Source organism: Xiphophorus hellerii, chromosome 13 (genome assembly GCF_003331165.1).
Source record: "Xiphophorus hellerii strain 12219 chromosome 13, Xiphophorus_hellerii-4.1, whole genome shotgun sequence".
NCBI classification, from domain to species: domain Eukaryota; kingdom Metazoa; phylum Chordata; class Actinopteri; order Cyprinodontiformes; family Poeciliidae; genus Xiphophorus; species Xiphophorus hellerii.
The window spans coordinates 28,678,710-28,693,770 of NC_045684.1; the positions used below are offsets into that span (position 1 = coordinate 28,678,710).

At 37.2% G+C, this 15,061-nt stretch overlaps 1 protein-coding gene across 1 annotated transcript in view; it reads left to right on the forward strand.

The window, feature by feature from the left end:
• LOC116731986 (uncharacterized) overlaps window positions 1–15,061 on the forward strand; it is a 33,210-nt gene that overhangs the window by 12,707 nt on the left and 5,442 nt on the right. Inside the window, exons 9-21 of the mRNA XM_032581934.1 lie at window positions 43–186; window positions 3,243–3,378; window positions 3,677–3,827; window positions 3,949–4,085; window positions 4,238–4,349; window positions 6,412–6,475; window positions 9,035–9,238; window positions 9,323–9,468; window positions 10,771–10,889; window positions 11,467–11,588; window positions 11,667–11,764; window positions 14,414–14,550; window positions 14,844–14,968. Of these exons, the coding sequence (XP_032437825.1) occupies window positions 43–186; window positions 3,243–3,378; window positions 3,677–3,827; window positions 3,949–4,085; window positions 4,238–4,349; window positions 6,412–6,475; window positions 9,035–9,238; window positions 9,323–9,468; window positions 10,771–10,889; window positions 11,467–11,588; window positions 11,667–11,764; window positions 14,414–14,550; window positions 14,844–14,968 (1,695 nt within the window). The remainder of the gene's footprint in view (window positions 1–42; window positions 187–3,242; window positions 3,379–3,676; window positions 3,828–3,948; window positions 4,086–4,237; window positions 4,350–6,411; window positions 6,476–9,034; window positions 9,239–9,322; window positions 9,469–10,770; window positions 10,890–11,466; window positions 11,589–11,666; window positions 11,765–14,413; window positions 14,551–14,843; window positions 14,969–15,061) is intronic.

Consider the following 15,061-nt stretch of genomic DNA (forward strand, 5'->3'; position numbering starts at 1 on the left):
ATATAAAATATTTTGAAGTAACATCTCTTTTACCTGATGTAGATTGCTGCAGTTGAAGGATTGTACATCCTATTCAGAGCGCTGTTGCCAGGTCTTGGAGCAAAACAAGATGGAAAGATCATTGAAGACCAAGACGTCTTTGAGCATTCAACCTACTGTTGGGCCTACCTCTTCTCTGAAGCACAGGTAACTGAAATTATTCATCAGAAAATATAGATTTTTAATCAAATTAAAGATATGACATTTGATATTTCAAATATTGGCATCAAACATTCTGTCATGTTGGGGTTTAGGTTTCTAGCCCACATGCAGAACACCACAGGAGACAAAGAATCAGTTGAAGAATATTTATTGTAAAACAATAACCCAGTAAAGATGTTGGCGTGGTTAGGGTCCAAACTGGGGGGGGGGGGGGGGGGGGGGGGGGATGCTGCTGACTGTGGCTCACTGCAGAACAGCGAAAAGGAAATGGTGAGTTCAATGACAGCTGGGAAACAGGATGTGCGAGGACGGAAAATCAGTTCTTACTTTCTGGTAGATATAGTCTTGGATTGAGAGGGTGGATACTGCGGGTTCCGGATGGGCAGCAGAACTGAGCGAGGTCCAAAGGCTGGGAGATGGCAGTGGAGGGCAGACAGGTAAGTTTTGGATTCGACGGTGATGGAGGGAAGGGTCCGACAGCCAGCCGGAGGAAGTGAAACTGGAGAATCTTGAGATCCGATAGATGAGGAGGAAATGGGAACTCGGGCAACCTGTGGGTATCACCCACGGCGTCATGAGGAGGGCTTAATCCAAAAGCCACAACGGAAGTCTCTCAGGGAGGATCCAGGGAATGACTCGAGAGGAAACACCTGAAGAGCACAGAGAACAAAACGACGAATTACTTGAGAGGGAACTCAGAGGAAATGAACTCGGAGACTGACTCCGAGGGGCTCAGAGTACCGTTTTGGCGAAAACACTCCAGCGTCGAAGTGCTGGCTGTCAGCGTCTTTTCACCTCCAGCTGATGATGAGAAGATCATAGTCAGGTGTGCAGAACTACAGGCACGCCTCCCCTGGGAAACCAGCCTCTGGCGCTATCTGGTGGACAGCCCGTGAACCACCAAGAGGATCCAAAAATAAAGAAAAAACAGAACAAAAACCCTGGAACCCGACACATTCTGCTTATGAAAATCTGTTTTTCAATAGATACAAATTTCTACAGTGAATGAAAAATAACTACATCAGAAATGTCAAACTCATTTTCATTTTGGGTCATGGCAAGATCACAAATGTCTTCAAGGGATCAGTTTGGAAACATTCAAACTTAATATATTGATATTTCTACCCATAAACAAACAGTTAAAATATTAATAAATAGCAATCTCTGCATGAATACTTCTTAAGATTAAATAATACTGAATATTTTGCTACAATCTTTGCTTCACCTGGTGTCACCCTTAAGGTGAGCTATGTGGAGCCCAGCGCTGAATGTCACTGTGTATCCATTCCATTTCTATGACTTGCAACACTTGATCATTTTCTACGTTAAAGACTGTTTTATACTGCTTTATTCCAGATCTCATTATTTCTCAAGGTAATAACACTGAGGAGTTTTGGTCGGGTCACAGAACTGGTAAACAGACCTGGGTGGTTCACAGAGTGTAAATGGGTGAACAACAACAAAGATACTTTTGCAAAGGGTAGGCCTGTCGCGATAAACGGTAAATCAATTAATCGTACGATAAATTAAAACTATCCACGTCATTTTAATTATCGGCATTATCTCTCTTCCGGCCTTTTTCTCTTTCTGTTAATGACACCGAATGAAAAAAGGCTCAACTCCGGTGCTCTCCACTGACCCTCCCTTCCTCATTTTACTTAATGTAAAACCCAGCGTGCATGACATGATCTTAGAGCTGTCGGCCGATTGTCGGCCCATTTTCAAAACCTGACAGACCACACATTAGCCGACAGAAATCCTAGGTATAACGATTCGATCGGTTCGTTCCTGCCGTGTGGTGTCCAACAATGGGCACAAAATAATGGCTACAAGTTCAGTGAACTAATTTTAAAACCAGGCATTAATCAATGCTTTACTACAATCTACCTGCAATGCATGTTGCTAGTGTCAGCGTAAAGTCCTGACTGAATGAAAATCATTATAACCTATTTACGTCACGTTAACGAAGAACAGCTGAAAAGTTACCGGGTTTATCAACTGCTGTAGCAATTTCGCTCCAACTCCTCCTCTTGTCATTTCTATATTCTTTGCATGTTGAATAAACATTAATGTTGTTTCCACATATCATCTCCTGGACTTGCCGTGTCAGCTGTTTGGGATTCCCCTCCATAATTTCCCCTCAGAAAGCATGGAGGGGAATCCGCGCTTTCTGATTGGCTGCCTGTCACATTCAACAGGCTGCTAAAGCTCCCAGTCGGGTAAAACCCCTGATTTAGAGCGGAGCGGCAACGATGATCTACCGTCACACACCACACAATCTTAGAAAGACCAACGATCTAAGATTGTTGTAAGGGGAAAAATAGGTGCAAAAAATCATGTAGTGTGAACTATTGATTTTCTATTGATGTGCCCATCTTCTCTATTTAAATCTAATTATTACTGAAGGGCAATATAATATACAGACTTCATAATCTGCACTATTTTGATTGAATGCAGTATTTATTTCCACTTTGGCTTTATGTTGTTTAGTTTTTTTTTCAAGTGCGTTTTTTGTTAATGGAGACTGAGAATCCATTTTATTTTTGTTTTTGGTTGTTTTGTTTATTTTGTTTAACAGTTTCAGTGTTTAGTGTTCTTTTGAAAATAAAGTGTATCTATCTTTGGCAGGAAATCGCATGCATTATTACGTCATTTCCATTAAATCAGTGTAAAAATGTCTTCAAACAATATTATTGTTTATCGCAATAATTTTTGAGACAATTAATCGTTGAGCAAAATTTGCTATCATGACAGGCCTAGCAAAGGGTATAGCCTAAAAACTTCTAACTACCAAATAATTGATGTCAATAGACAAGTATTTTTCATTTATTTATTTTTTTACAATTAAAGCAAAAACCAAACTGACACAAGTGAGAAAGAACCACACAGGGAAGTTTTAAGCTTCAGGGTATTTAAGGCCAAAAAGACAAGCTAAAGACCCACTGCTAACTGTAAAATAAAAAGACTGCAAAAAGGTAAAGCACAAACCTGTGGCAAAAGTTTAGTTACCATAACCCTGTGTCTCCTATTGATTTGTTTAGAAACAGACATCAGAACATGAGAACTACGCACCATATATCTTGAAGAGTGAGAACGGCACCCGTCTCTGTGAGCCAGTCACTGTACCTGGAGTACCAGCAGTCATGGAAAGAGCAACTGTTCTGCAAATGATAAAAGGCAAGACATGTTTTTGGTGATATATTCTAAATAATATTAAGGAAATAAAATATATGCAGATTAAAGCAATCTAAATCATTATAGGTGAGGATTACTTGTGAAAATATTAATAATAAACAATTGAACAGTTGTTTATCTCAACATCTAGGAGTATAGTATTCACAATCAAAAGATTTTGTAGCCACAAAAAAAGAAAAAGAAAGGAAAAAGTGTTCATTTCTAAGAAAAAGATATATTTGTGTTAAAGTGCTTGAACAAAAACTGTAAATTTTTATTTACAGTTATTATTATTTTGCAGATGAAGAGAAGATTCCAAACTGCACTGAGAAGGTTTTGAAAGTCACTTCCCTAAAAAGAGCCACTGACATTGAGAAAATTCTGCTCAGTGTTCATCCGTCAGTAACAACCTACCATTTTTGGATTTCTCATGACAGTGTGATTGGACAGAAGTATGTACTGTTTTCTGATGAAAAGTGATATTATATTCTTTACATAACTACATTTTTGCCAGTCTACTTTATATGTAAATAAACAGTTGCTTCCCCATTAAGATGTGAGTCTGTATTCCAGCTTTAACATAAATACTGGGAAGACTTTTGGAAGCATGGCAGAGGATCTAAAGGGTTTCCCACAACTCCATGTGACCCCCCCACTGCGTCTGAAAGACTTAGGATGTCAAGATCCATGTCTTGTTTTCCTGAAGAAAGGTATAACATGTAATATAGTAAAATTATGTATATAAAAATTAGCTCCAGTTTTAAAATACTTAAGTTTCTATACTTACTGATCCAGCAATCATTAACTATGCAATGACTGCCGCTGATGGTTATTTAATGCTGTTTATTTTTTCCTTGTACAGACAATCTTGGTGTTTATCTCAATAAAAATAAGATGCAACCAGAAACCATAGATGTGCGTGACTGCATGGCTGGCAAAACCAAACAACTGGATGTGAATGTGCTGGCAGCTGAGTGAGTAATAAGCAGTCCATACACAATAGAACCGGACATAGATTCACATTTTTATTGTTTTTAGTTCCTCCAATTTGAGCCAAATTTCAAATAATTTTGCATTTAATACAAAACAATTGCATAAACAAAAATATTATCAAAAGCTGTTAAGTTCCTAGTAAAATATACAGAAGAAAATATTGAGTTTGGATGTAATTTGGTTCAGATGTAGATGAGTGATGTACATGTTTTAGCTGGCATGTCTAGAGTGAGGAGCAGGGAGCACAAGTAGTGGTAACTGTTGAGAGACATTATTACAGTCAGTTGTGGAGCAACTCATACCACAGCCAGTACGAACAGTGAGTAAAAGGTCCAAAGGCTCAGTAAGCAGACAAAACATAATTTCAGTCTGCCAGTGGTTATTAATGTTTTCTTGTTTGTCCGCAAGGCATCCTCCCTGTCTGTCCCCCCTTTTCCCCTAACCTTTCACCTACCATCTACCTCCAATACAACATCAGTGATCTTTAATTGCAGTTACACCTTTTACACCATTTCAAGTTCAATGTCAAAATCACATTTATAACTTCTTTAGCTTCTCTGATTTAGCATTCATTTATAATTTTATGATAACCATAACTTATTAATTACTCTTATAATCTCAATGTGTTATTACAGATGTTTTCTGAAAAGAAACCAAGAATAATCCATGATTCTAATTAATTAATATCAAAGTTACAGTTACTTGTTTTACTTGTAAGCATACCCACAAATGTAAGTGTAAGTATTATTACAAGTAAGCCAATATTAATATAAGTATTTTACTTAGAATCTTACCCAATTACTCAAAATGTTTAGATTTCATTCTTAAAAACGTTCATGCTTTGAAATAAGGAATAGTCTCAACTATTTTTATACATCTGCAGGCTGGAAACTTACTTCCTCTTTTTTTCCAGGAAACCTTCTCTTCCTCTTTCATGACTCTCTCTCTGCTTTAATTCTACTTCTTTTTTCTATCTAATCATAAGAAATCATAGTCCGACAAAGTTTGCAGGAGACAAAAACAACACACACAACCAGATTGATTTTTATTGAAGTTTAACTCTACTGTTGGGCCTAGATGTCACTTGTGTGATTAATTTCATAGATAACTATTTATTGTTACTGTTAAACTAAAATCTCCAGCATGGGGAAGTGGGATGATCTCGGGTTTTCTTGACACAGTGGAGCCAGCTTTATTCCCACAACTGACTCAGCCTTTCTTATCAGTTTAAGACTATTTGAGTCTTTCAATTTCATTGCAGTGTGGCGACAAAACTTTGTTTTATTTCAATCAATCAGTTTTATTCATAAAGCACCGTTCATGCTGGAGGCAGCTCACTGGAGGCACAAGTGGAGGGCTGTTTCTGGGAGGATTGTGTATCTCTGCCTGAACTCGGTTTGAACCATCCAAAGTCATAGTCCACAGGTGCAAATTCCAGAGTTGTGAAACAAATTAAAACTGCTGGGAAACTCTCTCTGTCTCTCTCTGTCCTCTTTGTAGAGGGCTGGTGGATATTAAAAGTGATGTACTTTCATCTTTTCTTCACTCCCGTGACCAAAGAGTCACGCTGGTCATTTTCTTTCTCTCTGACCATTGAATAAAATAGTAATCAAAATTCATTTTTGATTGACTCAGTGTTTCACCTTAAATATGATTTATTAATCTCCATAACATCAGTACTCCACTGCAATTAATATGGAACTAGCCACTGATGACTGATAGAACATGAATACCACACTGCAGATATTAAAATACCTTATTATTGTAATTCTATCATTCCATTCATGATGCTACAATTAGGTCACTGATGACTGTTTTGGACACGCATGTTAGTTTTTAGGACTGCATGTGAGCTAGACACTCAGATCCAGAATAACCTGGGTCAGTGTTTCCAATCTATATACTGATAAAGAATTATGAGTCTAACGTCTCCATTGATTTTTGACCCATAGAAACTAAACATTAAGGATGAAAAAGAAAGAATAAAATGTGGTATAATAATATATTCTGTATAAATATCTAAGCTTTTCCTTTGTAATGCAGAATTGGTGACTCCAGAGATGACCAATCATTGGTTACAACCAGGACTCCAGTGGAGGCTATACAGGTATTTGTAGTACTTGATGAGTCCTGCATTGATTTTAAAATGAACGTGGTTGTTGTGCTAGATCGGATTTGATTAGAACCAGTACAGCTGTTCATAAATATCTTTAGTCTGTAAAATTGTTGCTCTGAGAAAGAAGGTGCACAAAAACAATATTTGATATTTTTTTAAAATTCAGATTGTAATTTTAGTGGCATTACTGTTACTATTTGTATTAGCTGTTTCCCATTGTAAACACTCTTAAAGATTGAATTTTTTAACATACTCATCAAAACATAATGTAATTCTTACACGGTTCCTTCTGATTTACTGTATGTGCACTTCTTTCTGTAAAACGGTGAGCTAAATTTTAACTAGATAGCACAAGAAAATTCAGTGTTTTTTTGTTGTTTTTTTTAATTAAACATACCTGTCTGAGGAAAAATAAACACCTGTGAGCCTAAACCTTTTATGTGTTCCGTTGGTAGAAAGTTTTGGCATGAGCAATTATAGTTACCTCAAGATCAACCAGTTGATGGGAAAGAGTGTTTTCGTATTTAGAGAAAACACACTTTATATTTGCTATTTGTGATAGACAGAAAGTAGTGGATAATTGTGTGATAGAAGGAAAAAAGTACATGTTTTTGAAGTTTTTATTTTTTTACAAATAAAAATATGAAAAGTGTGGTGAACAGCTATATTCAACCCTCTGAGTCAAAAATGTTGACTTGCAGCTTTCAGCTGTAACATAAGAAAATGCTGAAAGATAAAGGTGATGTTAATACTTTTCAGATGCTCTGTAGTTAACTAAAAAGTTCAATAATGAAATTATTCATACATGGAGAACATAAAAGATGTCAGTGATGTGGTATTTGATGAACAGTGGAGAAAGGTAAAGGTAATTTTATTTATATAGCACATTTTCAGCAACAAGGCAATACAAAATGTTTTACAGAAATTAAAAGGAAATACAAACAATATAACAAATCAAAGAAACAAACAAAAAAAGAAAAAGAATCTAATGTTGAGCTAAAGTATGTAAGCTAGGTGCTCCTATTCAGGGTTGGTTGATAAGTATAAGTAAGTATCCTCTGGCCTAATTCCTTTTCTGGTTTAGAAGAATAGGAGTCTAAAAAGTAGTTGCTAAGGTAGTTTTTCTGGCTTCCAAGTTATAATCCCTGTTCTGGTTTCTAGATAAGTATAAGTAAGTATTCCCTGGACTTTCTAAGTGTGCTCTAAATTAGTAAAAGCAATGAGTACTCCACAGTTTCTAAGTAATAATAAAAACTAAGTGTTCCTGTTCTGGAAGAATTTTTTCTGGATTCTAAGTTCATTCTAATTCCTTTTCTGGGTTGCAATAATAGAAGTCTCTGCATAATAATCTAAAAATGTATCTAATATTGGTCTAAATAATGAGGACTGTACAGTTTCTAAAAAATAAGCTAAAGAGTGACAAATAAACTGAGTCTGTTTGTTTGTTCTAATTTCTTTTCTGGGTTAAAAGTGAATACTCCACAGTTTCTAACAAAATAAAAGAAAAAGATTTAAGGACTCATTAGGGCACATGGCAACATTCAGACAAAACAAAGGGCAAAACAAAGACATGAGTGAAGGCGATGATATCATGGGGGCTCAGCCTCCCGGCAGAAGTCCGATAAAATGTTGTTATCAAGGAATGTGCTTGGGAGCGCTCAGCTCCACAGCTGCATGGATAACAGGAGGGGGTGAGATGGGAAGGAGTATTATGTTTACATATCTTCAAGGAGATTGAAATATGCAGCCCTTCCAAGGCAACATGGGGAAAACCAATTCAGATACAGAATGTCTTAGGTCGGATCGATTATAAATTTCAGTCTTCTGATCTATATCAGTTCCCAATCATCCAAATGAGTTTGGTCGTTCTACTCAGCCAAAACTATCAACTTCTCCAAGATCGATTCCTTTCTATTAGTGAGTTTTATTGTCCTCAGCTGGGCTGCGAGTCCCAGCAAGACTCGCATCCAACTTGCGTCTCTGTCCACACCAACAGTCTGAGTGTTCGCTAGTTGGGCCAAGTCCGTTACAAATTTGTCGATAAGCCAGATATCCGCAAGCTCCAAACAGCAGAAATCCTGTTATCATGAATAAATCCAGGGTGAATCCATCCCACCGGGTGTGTCCCCACAGGACAAGAGGACTCTCAGTCTTCTCGTCGAGAAAATTTGATCAATTGTGTTGAGAGACCGGTTGACCAGATCCATAATTTGTAGATTTGGAGGATGTGCTAAGAAAGGCTCCAAAAATATAGAAAACCACAGGACAAAAGCAGGGCAGTCATGGGCAGGGAGGGAGCAGAGGAAAAAAGCGTCGGCCTTCACCGAGAGCAAGAGAGGGAAAAAAAAGAATCCCTAATAAAACTTCTTTTATGACTTCACACAACCTTTAAAGAGTCGATATGTGATTAAATCAGTTTGAAGCAGAAAAACTCTAATAAGAAGGAATAAAGTGAACTTAAGACTTTTTTCTTGACTGTCATGTACTGTATATGATTTAATTGATCAGCTTTAAAATCTGTTTCACAATCTGTAACTTTTATTTTACCAGATACTGATAGACACAAGCTCATCAATGTCGGAAACATGCTATGGAAGTGTGGACATCCAAAAGATCCATGCTGTAGCCGAGCTTTTTGACAATTTTGCATCACGCACTATGGCTTATGACTTCCATCATATCATTGGCCTTGTGACATTTTCATCAGATGTAAAAACAGTGCACACATTTACAGAAACACTGGAGAAGTTCAAGGTAAGACGTTAGAATTGTCTTTATATGCATATCTGGGTCTAAATTTTAAGTTATTTGAAAAATAACAGTTAAATCTTTGTTTAGGAACATGTGCGAAACCTCAAACCATCTGGACAGACCGTGCTGTATGATGCTCTTGACCATGGAAGGCTGGAGCTGGAAAAAGTGAAAAAGATGTTTCCAGAATGTAGACTTCGCATTCTGTGTCTCACAGATGGAATTGATGTTGGGTAAATTCTAATTACATTTTTTTGTTTAACTGTAAAATCAGAGCTAATTGATTTTACAATTAGCTCTCATTGGATTTTGTAATGCCATTACAAAATCCAATTAGCATTTTTGGAAATCCTGGACAATGTACTACAATGATCTCGAAAAAGAAAAAAAAAAGGAAAGAAAATCGGGGCCAAATCATAAAAAGAATATACATTACAAAGGAGTAGAAAAAAAAGCACCTCATGGTGTTAAAATTAAGTGCTTAAAATGACAGGGAAAATAATAATTAAAGACGTGATTTATCATTTGGTTCAGTTGTATTATTGCAATGTCACTGATTTGTGCTTCCAGATCAATCAAATGTTTCCATATACTGTATATAAAAATGCTATATATGCCATGAAGCTAGTAGTAAGGCAACCTGGGTCATGATTGGCAACAAAAATAAGATAATTAACACAAACATCTCAAATTAAAAAAGAAAAATAAATTTATTTGGTGTTTAAGAATGTAAAGCTCAGTGATTTAATATCATGCATGAATAAATATCATGAAAAAGTTTAATATTTCTCTTACTCATCTCAAAAAGTTTATTTCTTGTGGCCCAGGAAACCTTTGCAAGTGTTTTGATTTATTTAGCTGGTAATGAGTTTCCAACTTTTTCACAGTATTCTAATTTGTGAGACAAATTTTACTTTTTTTTTTTAAATTTTACATTTAGCTATAATCACTAAAATTACAAGAAAAGAAGATTTAAAATATTTAATTCTGTGTGACTGATGTAAGCTACAAAATACATTGAACTTTTTCATGATGTTGTTTTGAGATTTATCTGAATGTTGCAACCAGGAGAAAGGAGAGAAAGGGCTTCCAAATATGCTTTCATAACTCTCTGCAACTCTCATCTCTAAATGCACCAACAACTAACTGATTATCTTGGATTAAGCTTTTAAAGGGAAAACAATGTATAAGAATGCCATGACATAAAGTCATCCAAGGTTTAGTTTAAAGCTTAGATCAGGGGTCACCAACCTTTTTGAGACTGGGAGCTACTTCATGGGTTCAGAGTAATTTTATGTATGTAATTTTAGAAAATACTTGATTGGTATGACCATATTAGTTTAGATGTTCTTTATAATAAGAGAGAAGTTCTATAAAAACTTTTCATTATTATTCCTTCAAGTCCAGCAGCCACATTGATGGTATTGGAGTTAAAAGCTCAGGTAGTTTTGCTCTGCCTGTGGGATAATTACATAAGAATGCACAGAACTCATTGCATGATGTCTTTAATAACAAATATGAATCTTTTCAAACAGATCCGTCAAAAAGTCTGCTGATGTTGCAGCAGACTTAATAAAGTCCAACATAATAGTGGATTCGATTCTGCTTGGAAAAGTGGCAAATAACATCCTTCATGGAATCAGCATTGCAACAGGTAGTCTTATGTAAATAAGCATACTCTCTCTGTACATATATAAATGCTGTAAACATTGTATTTTTAGCATGATTCTAATTTTATTTTGACCAAATATCCTTAGTAACTAGTTCTTCCAGTTTACTTTTTTGTCTTTCATACTTGAATTAATTTTGGTACTAACAAAAGTCAATAAATGGAAATTCATTTATATTTTACTTTCAAAATGAGTTTTCTCTTATAAATACTCCTTTTCTCTAAGGTAAGATTTTGAGTCTTCCCTGAAACAATGGAAAATTACAGATGGTTCAAATTTGGTATCATAGACCTAGGATATGAATCTCATTTTGAAAGCAGCAATGTCCAATAGGCCTGAACATGTCAGACCAGCATTCTTTGACATCTCTATAGAGTACAAAGAAACTGAGAAAAGCACATCAACATGAAAGTGTGCAGTGGAATAAGCCACAGAAAATCATATGATTGAGTAATTATGTAGTTTTATTTTGTATTTTGTTCCACATTATTTCTGAACTTTTTCATGATGTACAATAATTTTGTGGACTTATTTATTTATGGTTTTATTTTTCACTTTTAGGGGGGTGCTGCTTCAAACCAGAAACGAGCAAAGATGGTCTCAAGATTTTTGAGACTGAAACTGTTCTGTCTTTGGTGATTAGGAAGCCCAGAAGCAAAGCTGACCCATCATCTATCACTGAGGTTAAGAGACTTCCTCTGCAAAACAAAAATCTGACTGAACACTGCAAAAATAATTACTTTGTTATTCACTTTTTACAGAGTTCTTTGAATGACTTCTTTGCTACAAATGGCTACGATTCACTTCCTGAGGCTGTATTACCAAGTCAGCTGCAAAAAAAAGTGACTGTGACCCAGAAGTAAGTGACAATATTTACCTGTTAGTCTTTAATAAATTTACAAATCAAAAGGTGATAGCGTCTCCTTCTGTACTCCTATAAAATGTATACACACACACACATGCACACACATGCACGATATAGGGCAGAAACAATTGATCAGATATTATGATAAATCAATTATTTAATTAATGGTCAACTAATTTAGTCACTGCTTAATCATTAAGTGCAGCATACAGACTGTAAAGCAGGCCATATATACAGTATATATACAGTACAGACCAAAAGTTTGGACACACCTTCTAATTCAATGGGTTTTCTTTATTTTCATGACTATTTATAAGGCAATAAATCCCACTTATTAACCTGACAGGGCAGGTTGACCTATGAAGTGAAACCACTTCAGGTGACTACCTGTTGAAGCTCATCAAGAAAATGCAGAGTGTGTGCAAAGCAGTAATCACAGCAAAAGGTTGCTACTTTGAAGAAACTAGAATATAAGGGCTATTTTCAGTTGTTTTACACTTTTTTGTTTAGTGCATATTTCCACATGTGTTATTCATAGTTTTGATGCCTTCAGTGTGAATCTACAATGTCAATAGTCATGAAAATAAAGGAAACTCATTGAATTAAAAGGTGTGTCCAAACTTTTGGTCTGTACTGTATATATATATATTTATATACACTGCTCAAAAAACTAAAGGGAACACTCAAATAACACATCCTAGATCTGAATGAAAGAAATATTCTCATTGAATACTTTGTTCTGTACAAAGTTGAATGTGCTGACAACAAAATCACACAAAAATCATCAATGGAAATCAAATTTATTAACCAATGGAGGCCTGGATTTGGAGCCACACACAAAATTAAAGTGAAATAACACTACACGCTGATCCAACTTTAATGTAATGTCCTTAAAACAAGTCAAAATGAGGCTCAGTATTGTGTGTGGCCTCCACGTGCCTGTATGACCTCCCTACAACGCCTGGGCATGCTCCTGATGAGGTGGCGGATGGTCTCCTGAGGGATCTCCTCCCAGACCTGGACTAAAGCATCCGCCAACTCCTGGACAGTCTGTGGTGCAACGTGACGTTGGTGGATGGAGCGAGACATGATGTCCCAGATGTGCTCAATCGGATTCAGGTCTGGGGAACGGGCTGGCCAGTCCATAGCTTCAATGCCTTCATCTTGCAGGAACTGCTGACACACTCCAGCCACATGAGGTCTAGCATTGTCCTGCATTAGGAGGAACCCAGGGCCAACCGCACCAGCATATGGTCTCACAAGGGGTCTGAGGATCTCATCTCGGTACCTAATGGCAGTCAGGCTACCTCTAGTGAGCACATGGAGGGCTGTGCGGCCCTCCAAAGAAATGCCACCCCACACCATTACTGACCCACTGCCAAACCGGTCATGCTGAAGGATGTTGCAGGCAGCAGACCGCTCTCCACGGCGTCTCCAGACTCTGTGAGGTTTGTTACATGTGCTCAGTGTGAACCTGCTTTCATCTGTGAAGAGCACAAGGCGCCAGTGGCGAATTTGCCAATCCTGGTGTTCTCTGGCAAATGCCAAGCGTCCTGCACGGTGTTGGGCTGTGAGCACAACCCCCATCTGTGGACGTCGGGCCCTCATACCATCCTCATGGAGTCGGTTTCTAACCGTTTGTGCAGACACATGCACATTTGTGGCCTGCTGGAGGTCATTTTGCAGGGCTCTGGCAGTGCTCCTCCTGTTCCTTCTTGCACAAAGGCGGAGGTAGCGGTCCTGCTGCTGGGTTGTTGCCCTCCTACGGCCTCCTCCACGTCTCCTGGTGTACTGGCCTGTCTCCTGGTAGCGCCTCCAGCCTCTGGACACTACGCTGACAGACACAGCAAACCTTCTTGCCACAGCTCGCATTGATGTGCCATCCTGGATGAGCTGCACTACCTGAGCCACTTGTGTGGGTTGTGGAGTCCGTCTCATGCTACCACGAGTGTGAAAGCACCACCAACATTCAAAACTGACCAAAACATCAGCCAGACAGCATAGGTACTGAGAAGTGGTCTGTGGTCCCAACTGCAGAACCACTCCTTTATTGAGTGTGTCTTGCTAATTGCCAATAATTTCCACCTGTTGTCTATTCCATTTGCACAACAGCAGGTGAAATTGATTGTCAATCAGTGTTGCTTCCTAAGTGGACAGTTTGATTTCACAGAAGTTTGATTTACTTGGAGTTATATTGTGTTGCTTAAGTGTTCCCTTTATTTTTTTGAGCAGTGTATATATATTTATGAACCTGAACAACAAACCAGTTAGAAATACAAGGTGACGCCAGGTTTTTCACCATGAGCTGAAAAATTTATTCTTTTCAGCTCATTTAAATCTAAACCAGACAACAAAACTAAAAAATGCTTGACAAAAAATATTTGATCCCCTTCAAGCAAGCAGCTTTATGTAATGATTGAAGATAGACAAGGAAACCGTTATTTAAATATGTTTTTAAACCAAACTGCAGGACATTCCCACAGTATCCACATAGAAATAGGCAAACTCCATACTGAAAGGTTGTAGTGGAGATTAAATCTCAGGACCTTCTCAACAGTATCAACAAGTGTTAAATTATGCAGCTCCTGGAAATGTCAACATAAAATTTACCAAGCATTTTGCTTATTCCTTATCTTGTCAAAGTGCTCTCAAAAAGAGGATTGCGGAGGCCAAAGATGGTCGCTTCATGGAGAAAGACAGACGCATCATGGAGGAGCTGAAGGGTCTTCACTGCGAACCACATCCCTACATTAATATCTTTCCATCGGAATCTGACTTCAGTAGGACAAAGTTTCAAAGTTATACTCTCTCTGTGTACATGAACCCGTGGTTCATATATATATATACAGTATATACTGTATATATATATATATATATATATATATATATATATCTTTTGAAGACTTATGACTGGGAAATCTCTTGAATTGGTATCTGAAGCAAACAGTTGTAATTGTTATCCTAAACAAAGTTGAAGCAAAGACTTCTATAGTTTAAAAAAAAACTCCTATCTCTTAATTAACTGAAACAAACATTTTGTTTTATTATTTTAATAGTTTTTTCTGCTTTGCAGCTTTCTGGAAGATTGTCTTGGAGGGCCCTCCTGACACTCCATATGAGAAAGGAACATTTGAGCTTTATTGTCAGTTTGGCACTGAATACCCAGTGAAGCCTCCAACAGTTCGCTTTGTGACTCCAGTATCCTGTCAAAGAAGCAGGACATGTTTAATCATTGCTGTTTAATTTGCATATGTAAATTATTTTTATGCATAAATAGTCTTAATATTTGTG